This window comes from Elephas maximus, chromosome 5 (assembly GCF_024166365.1).
Source record: "Elephas maximus indicus isolate mEleMax1 chromosome 5, mEleMax1 primary haplotype, whole genome shotgun sequence".
Lineage (NCBI taxonomy): Eukaryota > Metazoa > Chordata > Mammalia > Proboscidea > Elephantidae > Elephas > Elephas maximus.
This window is the reverse complement of record NC_064823.1, coordinates 147246613-147267623: the sequence shown is the minus strand read 5'-3', so window position 1 is coordinate 147267623 and position 21011 is coordinate 147246613. Positions and strand designations below refer to the sequence as shown.

Sequence of the window (21011 nt, the reverse complement as noted above, 5' to 3'; positions counted from 1 at the left end):
ACTAACACTAACGGAGGTAGAACAACTAAATAGACCCATAACAAAAGAAGAGATTGAAAAGGTAATCAAAAAACTCCCAACAAAAAAGAGCCCTGGCATGGACGGCTTCACTGCAGAGTTCTACCAAACTTTCAGAGAAGAGTTACCACCACTACTACTAAAGGTATTTCAGAGCATAAAAAAGGATGGAATACTCCCAAACTCATTCTATGAAGCCAGCATATCCCTGATACCAAAACCATGTAAAGACACCACAAAAAAAGAAAATTACAGACCTATATCCCTCATGAACTTAGATGCAAAAATCTTCAACAAAATTCTAGCCAATAGAATTCAACAACATATCAAAAAAATAATTCACCATGACCAAGTGGGATTCATACCAGGTATGCAGGGATGGTTCAGCATTAGAAAAACAATGTAATCCATCACATAAATTAAACAAAAGACAAGAATCACATGATTTTATCAATTGATGCAGAAAAGGCATTTGACAAAGTTCAACACCCATTCATGACAAAAACTCTCAGCAAAATAGGAATAGAAGGAAAATTCCTCAACGTAATAAAGGGCATTTATACACAGCCAACAGCCAACATCATCCTAAATAGAGAGAGCCTGAAAGCATTCCGCCTGAGATCGGGAACCAGACAAGGATGCCCTTTATCACCACTCTTATTCAACATTGTGCTGGAGGTCCTAGCCAGAGCAATGAGGCTAGACAAAGAAATAAAGGGCATCCAGATTGGCAATGAAGAAGTAAGATTATCTCTATTTGCAGACGACATGATCTTATACACAGAAAACCCTAAGGAATCCTCCAGAAAACTACTGAAACTAACAAGAGTTCAGCTGAGTATCGGGATACAAGATAAACATACAAAAATCAGTTGGATTCCTCTACACCAACAAAAAGAACATCGAAGAGGAAATCACCAAATCAATACCATTTACAGTAGCCCCCCAGGAAGATAAAATACTTAGGAATAAATCTTACCAGAGATGTAAAAGACTCATACAAAGAAAACTACAGTACACTTCTGCAAGAAACCAAAAGAGACTTACATAAGTGGAAAAACATATCTTGCTCATGGACAGGAAGACTTAACATATAAATGTCTATTCTACCAAAAGCAATCTATACATTTAATGCAATTCTGATCCAAATTCCAATGACATTCTTTAATGAGATGGAGAAACAAATCACCAACTTCACATGGAAGGGAAAGAGGCCCTGGATAAGTAAAGCATTACTGAAAAAGAAGAACAAAGTGGGAGGCCTTACTTTACCTGATTTTAGAACCTATTATACTGCCACAGTCGTCAAAACACCCTGGTACTGGTCCAACAACAGATACACATACCAATGGAACAAAATTGAAAATCCAGACATAAATCCATCCGCATATGAGCAGTTGATATTTGACAAAGGCCCCAAAACAGTTAAATGGGGAAAAGACGGTCTTTTTAACAAATGGTGCTGGCATAAGTGGATATCTATCTGCAAAAAAATGAAACGACGCATACCTCACTCCATGTACAAAAACGAGCTCAAAATGGATCAAAGACCTAAATATAAAATCAAATGGTAAAGATCATGGAAGAAAAAGTAGGGACAACATCTGGAGCCCTAATACATGCCATAAACAGTATACAAAACATTCCTAAGAATGCGGAAGAAAAACTAGATAACTGGGAGCTCCTAAAAGTTAAACACTTAGGTTCATCCAAAGACTCCACCAAAAGAGTAAAAACATTACCTACAGACTGGGAAAAAGTTTTTAGCTATGACATCTGCGATCAGCACCTGATCTCTAAAATCTACATGATACTGCAAAAACTCAACTACAAAGACACAACCCAATTAAAAAATGGGCAAAAGATATGAACAGACACTTCACTAAAGAAGACATTCAGGTAGCTAGCAGATAACATGAGGAAATGCTCTCCATCATTAGCCATTAGACAAATGCAAATAAAAACTATAATGAGATTCCATCTCACTCCAGCAAAGCTGGCATTAATCCAAAAAACACAAAACAATAAATGCTGGAGAGGTGGTGGAGAGATTGGAACACCTATGCACTGCTGGTGGGAATGTGAAATGGTACAACCACTTTGGAAATAGATTTGGCACTTCCTTAAAACTAGAAATAGAACTACCGTAGGATCCAGCAATCCCACTCCTAGAAATATATCCTGGAGATATAAGAGCCTTCACACGAACAGATATATGGTGACCCATGTTCATTGCAGCACTGTGTACAATAGCAAAAAGATGGAAGCAACCAAGGTGCCCATCAAAGGATGAATGGATAAATAAATTACGGTATATTCAGACAATGGAATACTATGCGTTGATAAAGAACAGTAATGAATCTGTGAAACATTTCATAACATGGAGGAATCTGGAAGGCATTATGCTGAGTGAAATTAGTCACAGAAGCACAAATGTTGTATAAAACCACTATTATAAGAGCTCAAGAAAGAGTTTAAACAGAGAAGAAAATATTCTTTGATGGTTACGAGAGGGGAGAGGGAGGGAGGATTGGAGAGGGGTATTCACTAATTAGAGAGTAGATAATAACTACTTTAGGTGACGAGAAAGACAACACACAATACAGGCGAGGTTAGCACAACTGGACTAAACAAAAAGCAAAGAAGTTTCTGGAATAAACTGAATGTTTCGAAGTCCTGCATAGCAGGGGCGGGGGTTTGGGGACCATGGTTTCGGGGGACATCTAAGTCAACTGGCATAATAAAACCTATTAAGAAAACATTCTGCATCCCACCTTGGTGAGAGGTGTCTGGGGTCTTAAACGCTAGCAAGCAGCCATCTAAGATGCATCAATTGGTCTCAACCCACCTGGATCAAAGGAGAATGAAGAACACCAAGGACACAAGGTAATTATGAGCCCAAGAGACCGAAAGGGCCACATACACCAAGGACTACATCAGCCCGAGTCCAGAAGAGCTAGATTGTGCCCGGCTACAACCGATGACTGCCCTGACAGGGGACGCAACAGAGAACCCCTGAGGGAGCAGGAGAGCAGTGGGATGCAGATCCCAAATTCTCGTAAAAAATCAGACTTAATGGTCTGACTGAGACTAGAAGGACCCCCGTGGTCATGGCCCCCAGACCTTCTGTTGGCCCGGGACAGGAACCATTCCCAAAGCCAACTCTTCAGAGAGGGATTGGACTGGACAATGGATTGGTGAGGGATGCTGGTGAGGAGTGAGCTTCTTGGAACAGGTGGACACTTGAGACTGTGTTGGGATCTCCTCCCTGGAGGGGAGATGAGAGGGTGGAGGGGGTTAGAAGCTGGTGAAATGGACATGAAAAGAGAGTGTGGAGGGAGGGAGCAGGTTGTCTCATTAGGGGGAGAGCAATTGGGAGTATGTAGCAAGGTGTATATAAGTTTTTGTGTGAGAGACTGACCTGATTTTTAAATCACTCAAAGCACAATAAAAATTAAAAAAATCTTGTAGAGCACAGTTGTCCTCTGATACACATGAGGTCACTGTGAGTCAGAACTGACTTAACGGCAACTGGTTTTTTGTTTTCATACTGAGTTGAACCCACTGACAGAGTCAGGAGCTGGTTGGGAGTTAAAAGAGAGTGTGCTTGGGGCTCTAGACCGTAGTTTCTTCAGCTGTGAAACAAAGGGGCTGGACTGGCTCAGTGACCACCGAGGGTCCTGCCCACGCAACACTCATAAAAGGCTGTTGTTGAGTGGATTACTACTCAATGACCCCATGTGACAGAACTGTCCCATAGAGTTTTCTAGGCTGTAGCCAGGTTTTTCTTCTGTGGAGCTTACTGGGTGGGTTCAAACTACCGACCTAGCAGCCAAGTGCTCAGCTGTTGCACCACCAGGACTCCTCATAAAAGGCTAGGGCTCCACATTGGTCCACATACCCCCAGGGCAGGCAAGCCCCCTGGAACAGGAATATTTGCAAAGGGGCCCTTTCTGGAATGCAGACTTGAAGGCCCAGAATTAAAAATTTTGCCTACGAATGGAAGACTGGCTAGGAGGGAGAAGTAATAAACGGGAAAAACCACAAGTTTCTGGAAGAGAAGCACACTGTAAGAGTTTCTGGAAAAATAAGAGGGTGGTATCTGGGATCATCACATACAATCAACCAAACCCACAGATTAGGAGGCTAAGTAAACAATAAATCTTAAAAAATAACCTTAATAATAAAATTGGAGATAACGTTTCTGTGCCAGGTCCTGTGTGGGGACATCCTATGGGTTACATTTTTAGTCTGACATCAGTCTGATGAGGTAGATGCCACGTTACCCCAATTTTAGGGGTGAGGAAACAAACCCAGAGAAGTCAAGTGACCTGCCCCAGGTCACACAGTAGGAAGGGGGAGTGGCAGAATTTGAACCCAGTCCTCAAGGCCAGATGAAGAAAATCCATCTTCTGTGTAACCCTGTATAACTGTAACTAAAGTAGCCAGCTAAGTGATTCAATCCCCATCGTCTAATAATCCATAAGAAAAAAGTCCTGGAATTTCGTACCCAGAATAGTGTCGTTAGCTGCCATCAGGTTGACCCCTGACTCACAGTAACCCCATGCACAACGCAGTGAGCCACTCCCAGGCCTGTGTCATCCCCAGGATTGGTTGGGTGGATTGGACTGTTGTGGTTCATAGCGTTTTCACTGACTGATTTTTGGAAGGAGATTGCCAGGCCTTTCTTCCTAGTCCACCTTGCTCTGGAAGCCCTGCTGAAATCTGTTCAGCATCACAGTAACATGCAAGTCTCCACTGACAGACGTGCGGTGGCTGCCCATGAGGTGCTCTGGCCGGGAATGGAACCTGGGTCTCCTGCATGGAAGGTGAGAATTCTACCACTGAACCATAGTACCTTTTCTGAAGAGTGACATCCCTCCCTTCCCTTCCATGACTTGTTTTCCTCTCTTGGCTGGATTATAATTTGTCTAAGGCGGGACTTGTTTTACCTTTCTTTATATTTGTCCAAATGCCTCAGTATTTAGGGGGTGCCAGGAATGAATCCTAACTTGCTTCCTAGCCATCCATAAGGAAATGGAGTCACAGCTTCCGCCCACCTACCTTGAAGCAGTTTTATCATCTAGAGACTGGGTGGGTTTGTAAGGCCGGCCACAGCCAGGGTTCGGGTCCAGGCTGGGTGACTTGGTTATTGGAGGGGCGTTGATCCTGGAGCTCAAATCGCCACTCAGAAAGTTCTTTGCGTAGGAGGCGAGGTTTGGCACGCTGACCACGCGGCTGGGCACCTCCTCCATCTTCTTCTTCTGTTTGTATTAAAGGAAAGGTCTGTGAGTCAGACCCCAAAAATGCATTATTGTAAAAGTAAATAAGGTCTACTTAACCAAAATGATATGGGGAGGAGGTGTTATGGGTGAAATTGTGTCCCCCGTAAAAGAAAGTGGAGGTCCTAACCCCTGGACTATTTCCTGTGAGTCGGTTTTCAATGGCTATTCCTCTGAATGTCCACCAGCCCCTCAACAAGCTGTAGTGACCTTGAGGAAAAACGAAACCAGCAGAATCGTGGAACACACTAAAACCAGTGGGACCAGCCTACCTTCACAGAAGGGGTCAAATACCCCGGATGAGGATGGAAGGAGAAGGACCGATTCCGGTGGGACATGGTGCTAGGGAACGCTGCGTAGTGGAGCCGTCTCTCCTCCTGCAAAACCAACCCAACCGAGCCCAGCTGAGCCTAAACAAACAGCATCGGGTGTGAGGGAAAGGAAGACGGCCGCGAGGGCGGATACAGAGAGAAGGAACGTCCAGGGGATGGAAGGGACTCGGTGCAAATCAAGCCACCATCCACTGAGCTTTGAGGATGTATCTTTAGCTCTTGGGGCTTCTGTGTTCCTACCCCCTCTCCAAAATAAAACCTCAAAACCAAACCAGTTGCCACTGGGTTGATTCCAACTCATGGAGACCCCATGTACGTCACAGTCAAACTGTGCTCTGTAGGGTTTTCAATGGCAGGTTTTTCAGAAGTAGATCCCCAGGCCTTTCTTCCTAGGATCCTCAGGGTGGATGCACACCTCCAAAGAGTGTGGCAGGAGCAGAGGTGGCAGGGGAATGGCGGTGGATAGGAGAGGTGCATGTGTGCGTGGTGGGCGGGGTGGGAGGCCATGGGAGATGGGAAGTCATGGGGCTGCTAACACAACCATGCCTGGACCTGATTTATATTTTCATGAGGCCACTCTGGTGGCTGGAGCCCTGGTGGCACAGTGGTTTAAACATTCGGCTGCTAAGTAAAAGGTCAACAGTTCAAATCCACCAGCTGCTCCTTGGAAACCCTATAGGGCAGTTCTACCCTGTCCTATGAGTAGGAATTAACTCTAAGGCAATGGATTTTTGGTTTACTCCGGTTGCTGTGAAATGGGTTGCTGTGCAATGGGAGACAGGTTGATGGATTCTCGTCGCTCATGTGAGAGGTGATCAGACTTGGACCCAGGTGGTGACGGCCAAGACAGTGGGAAGGTGGGGACTTCTGACATGGCTCACTGGTTTTCACCCCCGTGGGCCACACTGACAAGAGTGAATCCACCACTCACTGTCCCCAGCGCTGAAGGTCAGTCACTGGGAGCTGTCCTGGCTGACTCAGCTGGGGCCATAAAAGGAACCTACCACCAAGAACAAGGGGAGCTTGGGGCTGGGTAAGAGCCTAACGCAGTGGTCAGTGTAAGAGGTGGGGTGAGCTGAGGGCTGGGTAGGAGGAGATGGCAAGGAAGGCCACCTCAAAGGAACACCTTGCTGCCTCATGGACACAGAATCAGAGGCAGGTGGAAATGCTCTCCTGTTTAAAGGGCCCAGTGGTGCCATGGTTAAGCACTTGGCTGATAACCCAAAGGTGTGCAGTTTAAACCCACCAGCCAGTCTTCAGGAGAAAGATGTGGCAGTCTGCTTTCATAAAGATTCACAGCCTTGGAAACCCTATGGGACAGTTCTACTCTGTCCTATAGTGCCGCTATGAGTCAGAATCAATGGCGATGGGTATATGTATATGTGTGTATCCAAAAAAACAACAAAAAAAACCCAAACCCATTGTCACTGAGTCAATGCTGACTCATAGCAACCCTATAGGACAGAGTAGAACTGCCCCACAGGGTTTCCAAGGAGCTCCTGGTGGATCTGAACTACGGATCTTTGGTTACCAGCTGTAGCTCTTAACCACTACACCACCAGGGTTTCCATGTGTGTATAGGCATACGCCTATGCTATATGGAGGTGGCCCTGGTGGCGCCGTGGTTAAGTGCCTGACTGCTACCTGAAAAATCAGTGGTTTGAACCCACCAGCTGCTCCATGGGAGAAAGACGTGGCAGTCTGCCTCTGTAAAGATTACAGCCTTGGAAACCCCATGGGACAGTTCTACTCTGTCCTATAGGGTCGCTGTGAATCAGAATCAACTTGATGGCAACAGGTTTTTTGATTTAGAGGCAGCTTTGCTGCCTGGACAACAGGCAGCCACTTTTACCAAAAGAAGGTTAATAAAGAATAATTTGTTTGTATAATGTGACTAAAATTCAAACATAAAACAAATCATTCTAGATTTTTCCTAGATTCTATGGGTTAAAAATCTGAACCCATGTGAATAGCAGGCAAATGCTGTTGGAGTTCAGGGCAGAGTGACTTTTTAGCCTTCTTCTATTTTCCTATTTTAAGCTTTTCAGTGAATACATATTTCTTTTCTAATAAAAAACTGATTGCCTTTTTTGTTGATTCTGGCTCATAGTGACCCTACAGGACAGAGCAGAACTGCCCCATAGGGTTTCTGAGGCTGTAAATCTTTACAGAAGCAGACTGCCACATCTTTTTCCCGACCAAGGAGCGGCTGGTGGGTTTGAAGCGCTGACCTCTGGGTTAGCAGCGTGAGGACCTCAGTGCCCTGCTTGTATGTGGCTGAGTCCGTCCTGAGCTCAGTCCAACAGCCTCACCGTGAGCTGCTTGATGATGTCCTCTCTCTCCTTCAGGCGGCTCTGCAGGCGGCCTATGAGCTGAAGGTCCTCGGGCCTGGAGGCGCCCTTCCCCAGCTTCTCTCCGGAATCCTTGAGTCTGTTTCAGGTAGACATGCAGTTAGTGCCCTTGATAACCGTGACTCCACAAAGACAAGGAGGACCAAGTGACAAGGTGGATATGCTCTTGTGTGCTCAGTGGGGAAACTGAGGCCCAGGGAGCTGAAGAGTCCCAGGGAGTTGGGGTGACACCTGGGACCCCAGCTGCCCAGCCTGAGCTCTGTCAGCTCCTCTGAGGCTGCAGGGCCAGGGAGCCTGGTTTTATTTTTTGAGGCTTTTAAAAAAAAATCAGTGAAAATATACACAGCAAAACATACATCAACACTTTCTACCTGTACAATTCAGTGACAGGAATGACATTCTTCAAGTTGTGCAAACATTCTCACCCTCCTTTTCTGAAATGTTCCTCCCCCATGAACATAAACTCACTGGCCACCTGCCCCCAAGCTTCCTATCTAACCTTTCAAGTTGCTGTTGTCAATCTGATCCTATACAGATAGTTCTTCAAAAGAACACAGTGCTCGGAGGGCGGAGCCAAGATGGCGGACTAGGCAGACGTTACCTCGGATCCCTCTTACAACAAAGACACGGAAAAACAAGTGAATCGATCACATACATAACAATCTACGAACCCTGAACAACAAACACAGATTTAGAGACGGAGAACGAACTAATACGGGGAAGCAGCGATTGTTTCCAGAGCCTGGAGCCAGCGTACCAGTCAGGTACGGCACAAGCACAGAGACCTGCTCCACCCCCCTGAACTAACCCCGGGAGGGGGACCAGCCGGTTCCACGGGCGGCGTGGGACGCAGCCGGTAGGAGAAGTCCCCGGGAGGCAGTGACTGATCTTGGAGCAGAAAGAGCAGCATCCGAGCCGGGGAACCGTCCCGCAGGGATTTGGACTGCACGCAGGTACGCCATAAACACGGAGAGTTGCTCCACCCCCTGAACTAACCCCGGGAAGGGGACCAGCCAGGTCGCGCGGGCGGCGTGGGACGCAGCCGGTAGGAGAAGTCCCCGGGAGGCAGCGACTGGTATTGGAGTGGGGAGAACAGCGTTCCAGCCAGGACACTCGGTTGCGGCACAAGCACAGGGAGCTACTCCACCCATCTGAACTAACCCCGGGAGGGGGCCCACCTAGTTCACGGGGGCGGCACGGCCACGCGGCTGGAGAGACAAGAAGTCCCCGGGAGGCAGCGACTGATTTTGGAGTTGAGAGTGCACCGTCCCAGTAGGGGAGCCTTGACGCTGGGCGTGGGGCTGGAAGCGGAGGATCTGACCGTGACTCCAGCGGGCCAGACCCCCTGGGGGCAATCTCCACACAGCCAGCACACATAGGCGACGCGCCCGCGGGAATCTCAGATATAACAGTCATTCCAAGCAAGACAAGCAACTCTGGCTATATTCTGAGGTGCTACTCTCCTATCTCTCTGTTCCCTCCCCCACCCTTCCCAGGCGGCTTCATTAACATCTGAATAGCCTGAGCCAAAGGGAGAACTCTGATAGGGATCTGACTGCAGTTTTTTTTTAGCGGATTTTCTGGAAAAACTAGTTTCCCAGTGATGGCTCGGAGACAACAATCCATATCAAACCACTTAAAGAAGCAGACCGGGACAGCTTCTCCAACCCCCCAAACAAAAGAATCAAAATCTTTCCCAAATGAAGATACAATTTTGGAATTATCAGATACAGAATATAAAAAACTAATTTACAGAATGCTTAATGATATCACAAATGAAATTAGGATATCTGCAGAAAAAGCCAAGGAACACACTGATAAAACTGTTGAAGAACTCAAAAAGATTATTCAAGAACATACTGGAAAAATTAATAAGTTGCAAGAATCCATAGAGAGACAACATGTAGAAATCCAAAAGATTAACAATAAAATAACAGAATTAGACAACACACTAGGAAGTCAGAGGAGCAGACTCGAGCAATTAGAATGCAGACTGGGACATCTGGAGGACCAGGGAATCAACATCAACATAGCTGAAAAAAAATCAGATAAAAGAATTAAAAAAAATGAAGAAACCCTAAGAATTATGTGGGACTCTATCAAGAAGGATAACCTGCGGGTGATTGGAGTCCCAGAACAGGGAGGGGGGACAGAAAACACAGAGAAAATAGTTGAAGAACTTCTGACAGAAAACTTCCCTGACATCATGAAAGACGAAAGGATATCTATCCAAGATGCTCATCGAACCCCATTTAAGATTGATCCAAAAAGAAAAACACCAAGACATATTATCATCAAACTCACCAAAACCAAAGATAAACAGAAAATTTTAAAAGCAGCCAGGGAGAAAAGAAAGGTTTCCTTCAAGGGAGAATCAATAAGAATATGTTCTGACTACTCAGCAGAAACCATGCAGGCAAGAAGGGAATGGGACGACATATACAGAACACTGAAGGAGAAAAACTGCCAGCCAAGGATCATATATCCAGCAAAACTCTCTCTGAAATATGAAGGCGAAATTAAGATATTTACAGACAAACACAAGTTTAGAGAATTTGCAAAAACCAAACCAAAGCTACAAGAAATACTAAAGGATATTGTTTGGTCAGAGAACCAATAATATCAGATATCAGCACAACACAAGGTCACAAAACAGAACGTCCTGATATCAACTCAAACAGGGAAATCACAAAAACAAACAAATTAAGGTTAATTAAAAAAAAAAAAATACACATAACAGGGAATCATGGAAGTCAATAGGTAAAAGATCACAATAATCAAAAAGAGGGACTAAATACAGGAGGCATTGAACTGCCATATGGAGAGTGATACAAGGCGATATAGAACAATACAAGTTAGGTTTTTACTTAGAAAAATAGGGGTATATAATGAGGTAACCACAAAAAGGTATAACAACTCTATAACTCAAGACAAAAACCAAGAAAAACGTAACGACTCAACTAACATAAAGTCAAACACTATGAAAATGAGGATCTCACAATTTACTAAGAAAAACGCCTCAGCACAAAAAAGTATGTGGAAAAATGAAATTGTCAACAACACACATAAAAAGGCATCAAAATGACAGCACTAAAAACTTATTTATCTATAATTACCCTGAATGTAAATGGACTAAATGCACCAATAAAGAGACAGAGAGTCACAGACTGGATAAAGAAACACGATCCATCTATATGCTGCCTACAAGAGACACACCTTAGACTTATAGACACAAACAAACTAAAACTCAAAGGATGGAAAAAAGTATATCAAGCAAACAATAAGCAAAAAAGAAGAGGAGTAGCAATATTAATTTCTGACAAAATAGACTTTAGACTTAAATCCACCACAAAGGATAAAGAAGGACACTATATAATGATAAAAGGGACAATTGATCAGGAAGACATAACCATATTAAATATTTACGCACCCAATGACAGGGCTGCAAGATACATAAATCAAATTTTAACAGAACTGAAAAGCGAGATAGATACCTCCACAATTATAGTAGGAGACTTCAACACACCACTTTCGGAGAAGGACAGGACATCCAGTAAGAAGCTCAACAGAGACACGGAAGATCTAATTACAACAATCAACCAACTTGACCTCATTGACTTATACAGAACTCTCCACCCAACTGCTGCAAAATATACTTTTTTTTCCAGCGCACATGGAACATTCTCTAGAATAGACCACATATTAGGTCATAAAACAAACCTTTGCAGAGTCCAAAACATCGAAATATTACAAAGCATCTTCTCAGATCACAAGGCAATAAAACTAGAGATCAATAACAGAAAAACGAGGGAAAAGAAATCAAATACTTGGAAAATGAACAATACCCTCCTGAAAAAAGACTGGGTTATAGAAGACATCAAGGAGGGAATAAGGAAATTCATAGAAAGCAACGAGAATGAAAATACTTCCTATCAAAACCTCTGGGACACAGCAAAAGCAGTGCTCAGAGGCCAATTTATATCAATAAATGCACACATACAAAAAGAAGAAAGAGCCAAAAGCAGAGAACTGTCCCTACAACTTGAACAAATAGAAAGTGAGCAACAAAAGAATCCATCAGGCACCAGAAGAAAACAAATAATAAAAATTAGAGCTGAACTAAATGAATTAGAGAACAGAAAAACAATTGAAAGAATTAACAAAGCCAAAAGCTGGTTCTTTGAAAAAATTAACAAAATTGATAAACCATTGGCTAGACTGACTAAAGAAATACAGGAAAGGAAACAAATAACCCGAATAAGAAATGAGAAGGACCACATCACAACAGAACCAAATGAAATTAAAAGAATCATTTCAGATTATTATGAAAAATTGTACTCTAACAAATTTGAAAACCTAGAAGAAATGGATGAATTCCTGGAAAAACACTACCTACCTAAACTAACACATTCAGAAGTAGAACAACTAAATAGACCCATAACAAAAAAAGAGATTGAAACGGTAATCAAAAAACTCCCAACAAAAAAAAGTCCTGGCCCGGACGGCTTCACTGCAGAGTTCTACCAAATTTTCAGAGAAGAGTTAACACCACTACTACTAAAGGTATTCCAAAGCATAGAAAATGACGGAATACTACCCAACTCATTCTATGAAGCCACCATCTCCCTGATACCAAAACCAGGTAAAGACATTACAAAAAAAGAAAATTATAGACCTATATCCCTCATGAACATTGATGCAAAAATCCTCAACAAAATTCTAGCCAATAGAATCCAACAACACATCAAAAAAATAATTCACCCTGATCAAGTGGGATTTATACCAGGTATGCAAGGCTGGTTTAATATCAGAAAAACCATTAATGTAATCCATCACATAAATAAAACAAAAGACAAAAACCACATGATCTTATCAATTGATGCAGAAAAGGCATTTGACAAAGTCCAACACCCATTTATGATAAAAACTCTTACCAAAATAGGAATTGAAGGAAAATTCCTCAACATAATAAAGGGCATCTATGCAAAGCCAACAGCCAATGTCACTCTAAATGGAGAGAACCTGAAAGCATTTCCCTTGAGAACGGGAACCAGACAAGGATGCCCTTTATCACCGCTCTTATTCAACATCGTGTTGGAAGTCTTAGCCAGGGCAATCAGGCTAGACAAAGAAATAAAAGGTATCCGGATTGGCAAGGAAGAAGTAAAGTTATCACTATTTGCAGATGACATGATTATATACACAGAAAACCCTAAGGAATCCTCCAGAAAACTACTGAAACTAATAGAAGAGTTTGGCAGAGTCTCAGGTTATAAAATAAACATACAAAAATCACTTGGATTCCTCTACATCAACAAAAAGAACACCGAAGAGGAAATAACCAAATCAATACCATTCACAATAGCCCCCAAGAAGATACTTAGGAATAAATCTTACCAAGGATGTAAAAGACCTATACAAAGAAAACTACAAAGCTCTACTACAAGAAATTCAAAAGGACATACTTAAGTGGAAAAACATACCTTGCTCATGGATAGGTAGACTTAACATAGTAAAAATGTCTATTCTACCAAAAGCCATCTATACATTTAACGCACTTCCGATCCAAATTCCAATGTCATATTTTAAGGGGATAGAGAAACAAATCACCAATTTCATATGGAACGGAAAGAAGCCCCGGATAAGCAAAGCACTACTGAAAAAGAAGAAGAAAGTGGGAGGCCTCACCTTTCCTGACTTCAGAAACTATTATACAGCCACAGTAGTCAAAACAGCCTGGTATTGGTACAACAACAGACAAATAGACCAATGGAACAGAATTGAGAACCCAGACATAGATCCATCCACGTATGAGCAGCTGATATTTGACAAAGGACCAGTGTCAATTAACTGGGGAAAAGATAGCCTTTTTAACAAATGGTGCTGGCATAACTGGATATCCATTTGCAAAAAAATGAAACAGGACCCATACCTCACACCATGCACAAAAACTAACTCCAAGTGGATCAAAGACCTAAACATAAAGACTAAAACGATAAAGATCATGGAAGAAAAAATTGGGACAACCCTAGGAGCCCTAATACAAGATATAAACAGAATACAAAACATTACCAAAAATGATGAAGAGAAACCCGATAACTGGGAGCTCCTAAAAATCAAACACCTATGCTCATCTAAAGACTTCACCAAAAGAGTAAAAAGACCACCTACAGATTGGGAAAGAATTTTCAGCTATGACATCTCCGACCAGCGCCTGATCTCTAAAATCTACATGATTCTGTCAAAACTCAACCACAAAAAGACAAACAACCCAATCAAGAAGTGGGCAAAGGATATGAACACACATTTCTCTAAAGAAGATATTCAGGCAGCCAACAGATACATGAGAAAATGCTCTCGATCATTAGCCATTAGAGAAATGCAAATTAAAACTACGATGAGATTCCATCTCACACCAGCAAGGCTGGCATTAATCCAAAAAACACAAAATAATAAATGTTGGAGAGGCTGCGGAGAGATTGGAACTCTCATACACTGCTGGTGGGAATGTAAAATGGTACAACCACTTTGGAAATCTATCTGGCGTTATCTTAAACAGTTAGAAATAGAACTACCATACAACCCAGAAATCCCACTCCTAGGAATATACCCTAGAGATACAAGAGCCTTCATACAAACAGATATATGCACACCCATGTTTATTGCAGCTCTGTTTACAATAGCAAAAAGTTGGAAGCAACCAAGGTGTCCATCAACGGATGAATGGGTAAATAAATTGTGGTATATTCACACAATGGAATACTACGCATCGATAAAGAACAGTGACGAATCTCTGAAACATTTCATAACATGGAGGAACCTGGAAGGCATTATGCTGAGCGAAATTAGTCAGAGGCAAAAGGACAAATATTGTATAAGACCACTATTATAAGATCTTGAGAAATAGTAAACCTGAGAAGAACACATACTTTTGTGGTTACGAGGGGGGGAGGGAGGGAGGGTGGGAGAGGGTTTTTTATTGATCAATCAGTAGATAAGAACTGCTTTAGGTGAAGGGAAAGACAACACTCAATACATGGAAGGTCAGCTCAATTGGACTGGACCAAAAGCAAAGAAGTTTCCGGGATAAAATGAATGCTTCAAAGGTCAGCGGAGCAAGCGCGGGGGTCTGGGGAGCATGGTTTGCGGGGACTTCTAAGTCAATTGGCAAAATAATTCTATTATGAAATCATTCTGCATCCCACTTTGAAATGTGGCGTCTGGGGTCTTAAATGCTAACAAGCAGCCATCTAAGATGCAGCAATTGGTCTCAACCCACCTGGAGCAAAGGAAAATGAAGAACACCAAGCCCACATGACAACTAAGAGCCCAAGAGACAGAAAGGGCCACATGAACCAGAGACCTACATCATCCTGAGACCAGAAGAACTAGTTGGTGCCCGGCCACAATCGATGACTGCCCTGACAGGGAGCTCAGCAGAGGACCCCTGAGGGAGCAGGAGATCAGTGGGATGCAGACCCCAAATTCTCATAACAAGACCAAACTTAATGGTCTGACTGAGACTGGAGGAATCCCGGCGGCCATGCTCCCCAGACCTTCAGTTGACACAGGACAGGAACCATCCCCGAAGACAACTCATCAGAAATGAAAGGGACTGGTCAGCGGGTGGGAGAGAGATGCTGATGAAGAGTGAGCTAATTATATCAGGTGGACACTTGAGATTGTGTTGGCAACTCTTGCCTGGAGGGGGGATGGGAGGATAGAGAGAGAGGGAAGCCGGCAAAATGGTCAAGAAAGGAGAGACTGAAAGGGCTGACTCAAGACGGGGAGAGTAAGTGGGAGTAGGGAGTGAGATGTATGTAAACTTATATGTGACAGACTGATTGGATTTGTAAACGTTCACTTGAAGCTTAATAAAAGTTATTATAAAAAAAAAAAAAAAAAGAACACAGTGCTCAAGGCAGACATTCTTTCCTACTTAAACTAAACTATTGTTTAAAGGAGACTTCGAGAGATATTTTTGGTCTAAAGAATATCTCAGGGCAATAGTTTCAGGGGTTCATCCAGCAGCCTCAATGACCAAGGGAGCCTGGTTTTGAGGGCACATAGCTGCTCCACTCAGCGGGGCTTCGAAAGCCAGGGAAGTTGCTAAGAGCAGGAAAATGGGTCCACAGGGTCATGGCCGGCAGGTTCTGCAGGTGCTGATGTCGCTGTGGCACCATCTGCTGGTGGACACGGGGCATGGCATGCCATTTCAATGTGAAGCCACAGAGAGTCCTAACTCTCGGCTTGGGGGTCAGGGAGAGCGAGGGCTTCAGCTCTCTCAGCTTTGTTGTGCGATGACCTGTACTCAAATCCTTTTTTCTAGCTATGTGACCTTGGCCATAGCATTTCACCTGCGAGCCGCCGTTCCCTCCTCTTGACAATGGGCTTAAAACAGATGGCTGTGAAGATTCAATGAAATCATGGGCTCCTGGCACATGCCAAGTGCCCCTTAGATGGCAGCCGGTAAAACCTTCCACGTGTGGCATTTGGGTGACTTGCTCTGTATTGGAGAAGCCGAGAACAATTTTTAAGAGCGCAGGCTTAATGTCAGATGGATTGCATTTAAATTCATTGCTGTGACCTGGGCAAGCGGCTTTACCTGTCTGAACCTGGATTACTGCAATCAGCTGGACTCCCTGCTTCTACTTAACCCCGACAGTCTCCTCTCCGTGGCCAGAGTGACCCTGTTAAAAGGTCAATCAGGTTGAGACAGGAGGACTCCCTGAGACTATGGCCCTGAGATACTCTTTAAACCTTGAACCAAAACTAGCACGTGAGGTCACCTTATTGCTAAATAACAGATTGGCTCAGAAAACAAAGAATATCGCCCGTGAGCAGTACACTTCTTTAAAAAATCATCTATATGAGACCAAATGGTTAACAATTATTTTTAAAACAAAGATGAGAATGTAAGGGTGCAGGTAAACTATATTAATGGAACTAGAACAACCAGAATGGAAATAATGAGAATGTTCACACATTGTGAAGAATGTAACTAAGTCACTGAATAACTTGTGTAGAAATTGTTGAATGAGAACCTACACTGCCGTGTAAACCTCCAGCAAAAACACAATATTTAAAAAAAAAACAACAAAGATAAATCAGACCACGTCACTCCTGCTCAAAGCCTCCAATAGCTTCCCAGTATACTCTGAAACACATCCAAACATCTTCCTATCCAAGGGAGGATCTGCGCCCTCCAACCCCCAATCCCCTAGCTACCCGACCAACCTCATTTCCTACCACTCGCCCTCTCACTCACTCCATTCCAGCCACTCCACTAGCGCCCTCTGGCTGTTTTCAGTAACGTACGGCAGGGGCCCAGGGCTTTTGCACTTGCTGTTCCCGGTCCTCCAAATGATGGCTCATTCCCTCGCCTACCATGCTAAAATGTCATCTCTTCAGAGATATTCCTACCCATCCTTGCCACTTTCTATACGGGTAGTCCCTGACTTGCGACAGGGTTCCGTTCCGATGACTCTGTCATAAGTTGGTTCTGACGTAAGTCAAATACAACCTCGTCTTTTTTTTTTTTTTAGTTTTCATTATTATTGTCTTTTATTATCAGTATCTTTATAATTCCAATCTTTGTCTTTGGGAGTTAGAAACATTACCTAAAAAGTTACAGATAAGATGACATCAGCAATGGGCTTGGTTTGGTTTATAGCAGCATGGTCTTTGTTTTGTTCCCTGCTGTAACTCCAGAGCCTAAAACAGCATGGGGCACACAGGAGGCCCTTGATAAATACTTGTTGAGTGAACAGATGAATGCATGCACAAGGAAGCCTCTGTTTCGTCATCTGTCAATGGGAAGAACAGTTCCCACCTTGAAGGACTGTTGTGATTACATGAGATGACGCATGTTAGAACAGGGCACAGTTCCAAGACGTGGGAGCCCTGACATCTCGACTTCTTCCTAGGGTGAGGGTTAAACACAGCCCATGGGACACACTGCTCATCCCTCCCAGGTTCCCAGGGCCTTGTGGGGAAGGGCAACACTATCTCTATAAATTAGGGGTGACCAACTGTTGTATTTTCATTGGACAGTGAATAAGGAAGATCGAAGAAGAATTGATGCCTTTGAATTGTGGTGCTGGCAAAGAATATTGAATATACCACGAACTGCCTTGGAAGTACAACCAGAATGCTCCTTAGAAGCAAGGATGGCGAAACTATTTGACATGTTTATCCAGAGGGATCAGTACCTGGAAAAGGACATCATGCTTGGTGGAGGGTCAGTGAAAAAGAAGAAGACCCTCAAGGAGATGGATTGACACAGTGGCTGCAACGATGGGCTCAAGCATTGCACTGCAGAACCAGGCAGTGTTTCGTTCTGTTGTACGTAGGATTGCTATGAGTCGCAACTGACTCAACAGCACCTAACGATAATTGTTATTGATCGAACTTTGTCCCCTAGAATATGTACTGTAAATCCTAACCACTTTACTTATATAAAGAAGCCCTGGTGATGCAGTGGTTAAGCGCTCAGCTGCTAGCTGAAAGGTTGGCAGTTCAAACCTACCAGCCACTCTGCGGGAGAAAGATGTGGCAGTCTGCTTCTGTAAGGACCACAGCCTCAGAAACCCTGTGGGCAGATCTACTCTGTCTTATAAGGTTGCTATGAGTCGGAATCGACTCAATGGCAATGGTTTTTTTTTTTTTTATATTTATGGATATCCTATTTGGGAATAGGGGTTTCTTTGTTAATGAGTCTTTATCAGTGTAGGGTGTATCTTAAGCCAGTCACTTTTGAGAGATACAAAGAGCAGACTAGACACAGAAAGAAGACCAAATGGGGAAAGACAGATGCCATGTGGAGATCTCTAAGGAAGGCTGAGAATGCCGCAGAGCCTGACATAGGGATTTGCCCCCACAGCAGACAGAGAGAGCCCTCCCTTAGAGCCTGCCCCCTGAATTTGGACTTCTGGTCTTCTGAACTGTGAGAGGGAATAGATTTCTGATCATTAAAACCATCTACTGTGGTATTTCTGACATGGCAACACTAAATAGCTAAGACACCAATCACCCCAGTTTGCCTCGGACTGATGGGCTTCCTGAGAAGCAGGACTTCCAGTTTTAAAACCAGGAAAGTTCCAGGGATACTGGGAGGAGTTGGTCACTGTGATAAAATGGTCCATCTGCCAGACCCCCACCATGGGACCCCAGGGCATCACTTACTCAGTCTCCAGGGCAGCCAGCTGGGACTGCAGCCTGGCCTGGGCACTGCTGAAGTCGGCCACCATGGTATGCATCTCCTTCCGGTGTTCTTGACGTAGTGCCTCCACCTCCCGGGCCAGCTGGGCTTGCTGATCCTCTTCCAGCAACCTGCGGATGGCAGGGCCACAGCTTGCCCCTGCTCCAGGGTCCCCACCCATTGGGCACTGGGGTCTGTTCTCCACCCTGATGGGCAGCTCAGCTTGGGAGTCCCTGGGTGGGCGTAGGGTATGAATCTGAGGGCACCCGTGGGAAGGAGACCTGGAGTCCTGAGTTGAGGGGTCCAGGATTAACCCTGCGTGGGGTCTCTTTCTCAGCACAGTCCCACCCCAGCATCCCACAAAGGAGAAACCTGAGCGTGAAGGGCAGTCTTCAGGGGGAAAGGAGAGGAGAACAGCTCCCTTCACTTCGGACATACCTGGGTGATGCAAATGGTTAACATGCTCAGGTGCTAACAGAAAGGCTGGAGGTTTGAGTCCACCCAGAGACACCTTGGAAGCCAGGCTTGGTGATCTACTTCTGAAAATATTAGCCATTGAAAACCCTATGGCACACAGATGTATGACACACATGGGGTCACTGTGAGTTGGCTTATCCTGATGGCAACTGGTTTTTCACTTGGGGGAGATGGAGGGCCTGCAGGCCGAGGTTCTGTATCTGAATCACTGAGCTTTGGGACTTTTCAGGACCTTAGGACTCATCAGTGCAGGGGACAAGGCAGGGTGGGGTAGGGGTTGAGGGAGCAGCCTTTCGAGCCAGGCTGCCGTGCTCACAGCCACCGCCTCCATCGCTTCCCAGCTGTGGAGCCTGCACAGCAACTCCCAGCCCAGTTTCCTCATCTGTAAAATGGAGGTGACAATGGCACCTACCTCAAAGGGTTGTTGCAAGGATGAATTGAGTTAACCCAAGTCCAGAACAGTCCCTGGCACAGAGTTTGTGTCCCACCATTAGCTTTCATTATTCTTAACCAACAGGCAGTTCTATTCTGTTCCATAGGGCTCCTATGAGTCAGAATCGACTTGATAGCAATGGTTTGTTTGTTTTTTTTTTGGAACCAGGGAATGGGCACCAAGGAGCCCCTGTGAGTCTCAGGGGTCTGTTACATATACATTCTTGTGTGATCATATATCTTTCCAGGGAGAGGAATCATTGCTATCATCATTTGGAGGGGGCTGTAACTCCAAAATGGTTAGGAGCCCCTACTCTGGTCCATCAATTGGTTGCGGATAGAACCAAAGGGTTTTCATTGGTTGATTCTTGGAAGTAGATCACCAGGCCTCTCCTCCTGGTTATAATACACACAATCAACAGACGTTAGGAAAAAAGGAATCCTACAGACATTAAAGAGACAAGAAGAGAAAATCATGAGCAACTTCTTGCCTGGGACTGGGACACTCAAAAACTTAGATGAAATGAACAAATTCCTTGGAAAGACAAACTACCAAAGCTCACTCAAGAAGAAATAGATAACATGAAAAGTCCTATATCTATTAAAGAAGTTGAATGTGTAGTTAAAAACCTTCCAGCAACAATAACAACAACAAAAAAGGCTCTGAATTCAGTACTGACAATAAACTATTAAATATGGGTTAGTAATAATAGGGTTGTTGATGTTGTTGGGTCCTGTTGAATTGATTCCAACTCATAGCCACCATGTAATAGAGTACAACTCCACTTAGGGTTTTCTTGGCTATAATCTTTATGGAAGCAGATCACCAGGTCTTTCTCCCATGGAGCCTCTGGGTGGGTTTGAACTGCTCACCTTTCAGTTAACAGCTGAGTACTTAACTGGTGTGCCACCAGGGCAC

At 44.1% G+C, this 21011-nt stretch overlaps 1 protein-coding gene across 1 annotated transcript in view; it reads right to left on the bottom strand.

Annotated features, from left to right (window-relative positions):
- Nucleotides 1–21011, bottom strand: part of FAM184B (family with sequence similarity 184 member B) — a 159471-nt gene that overhangs the window by 1615 nt on the left and 136845 nt on the right. The window contains exons 14-17 of the mRNA XM_049887008.1: nt 19168–19314; nt 7945–8062; nt 5573–5677; nt 5083–5282 (exon numbers count right to left, since the gene is read on the bottom strand). Coding sequence (XP_049742965.1) covers nt 5083–5282; nt 5573–5677; nt 7945–8062; nt 19168–19314 — 570 coding nt within the window. The remainder of the gene's footprint in view (nt 1–5082; nt 5283–5572; nt 5678–7944; nt 8063–19167; nt 19315–21011) is intronic.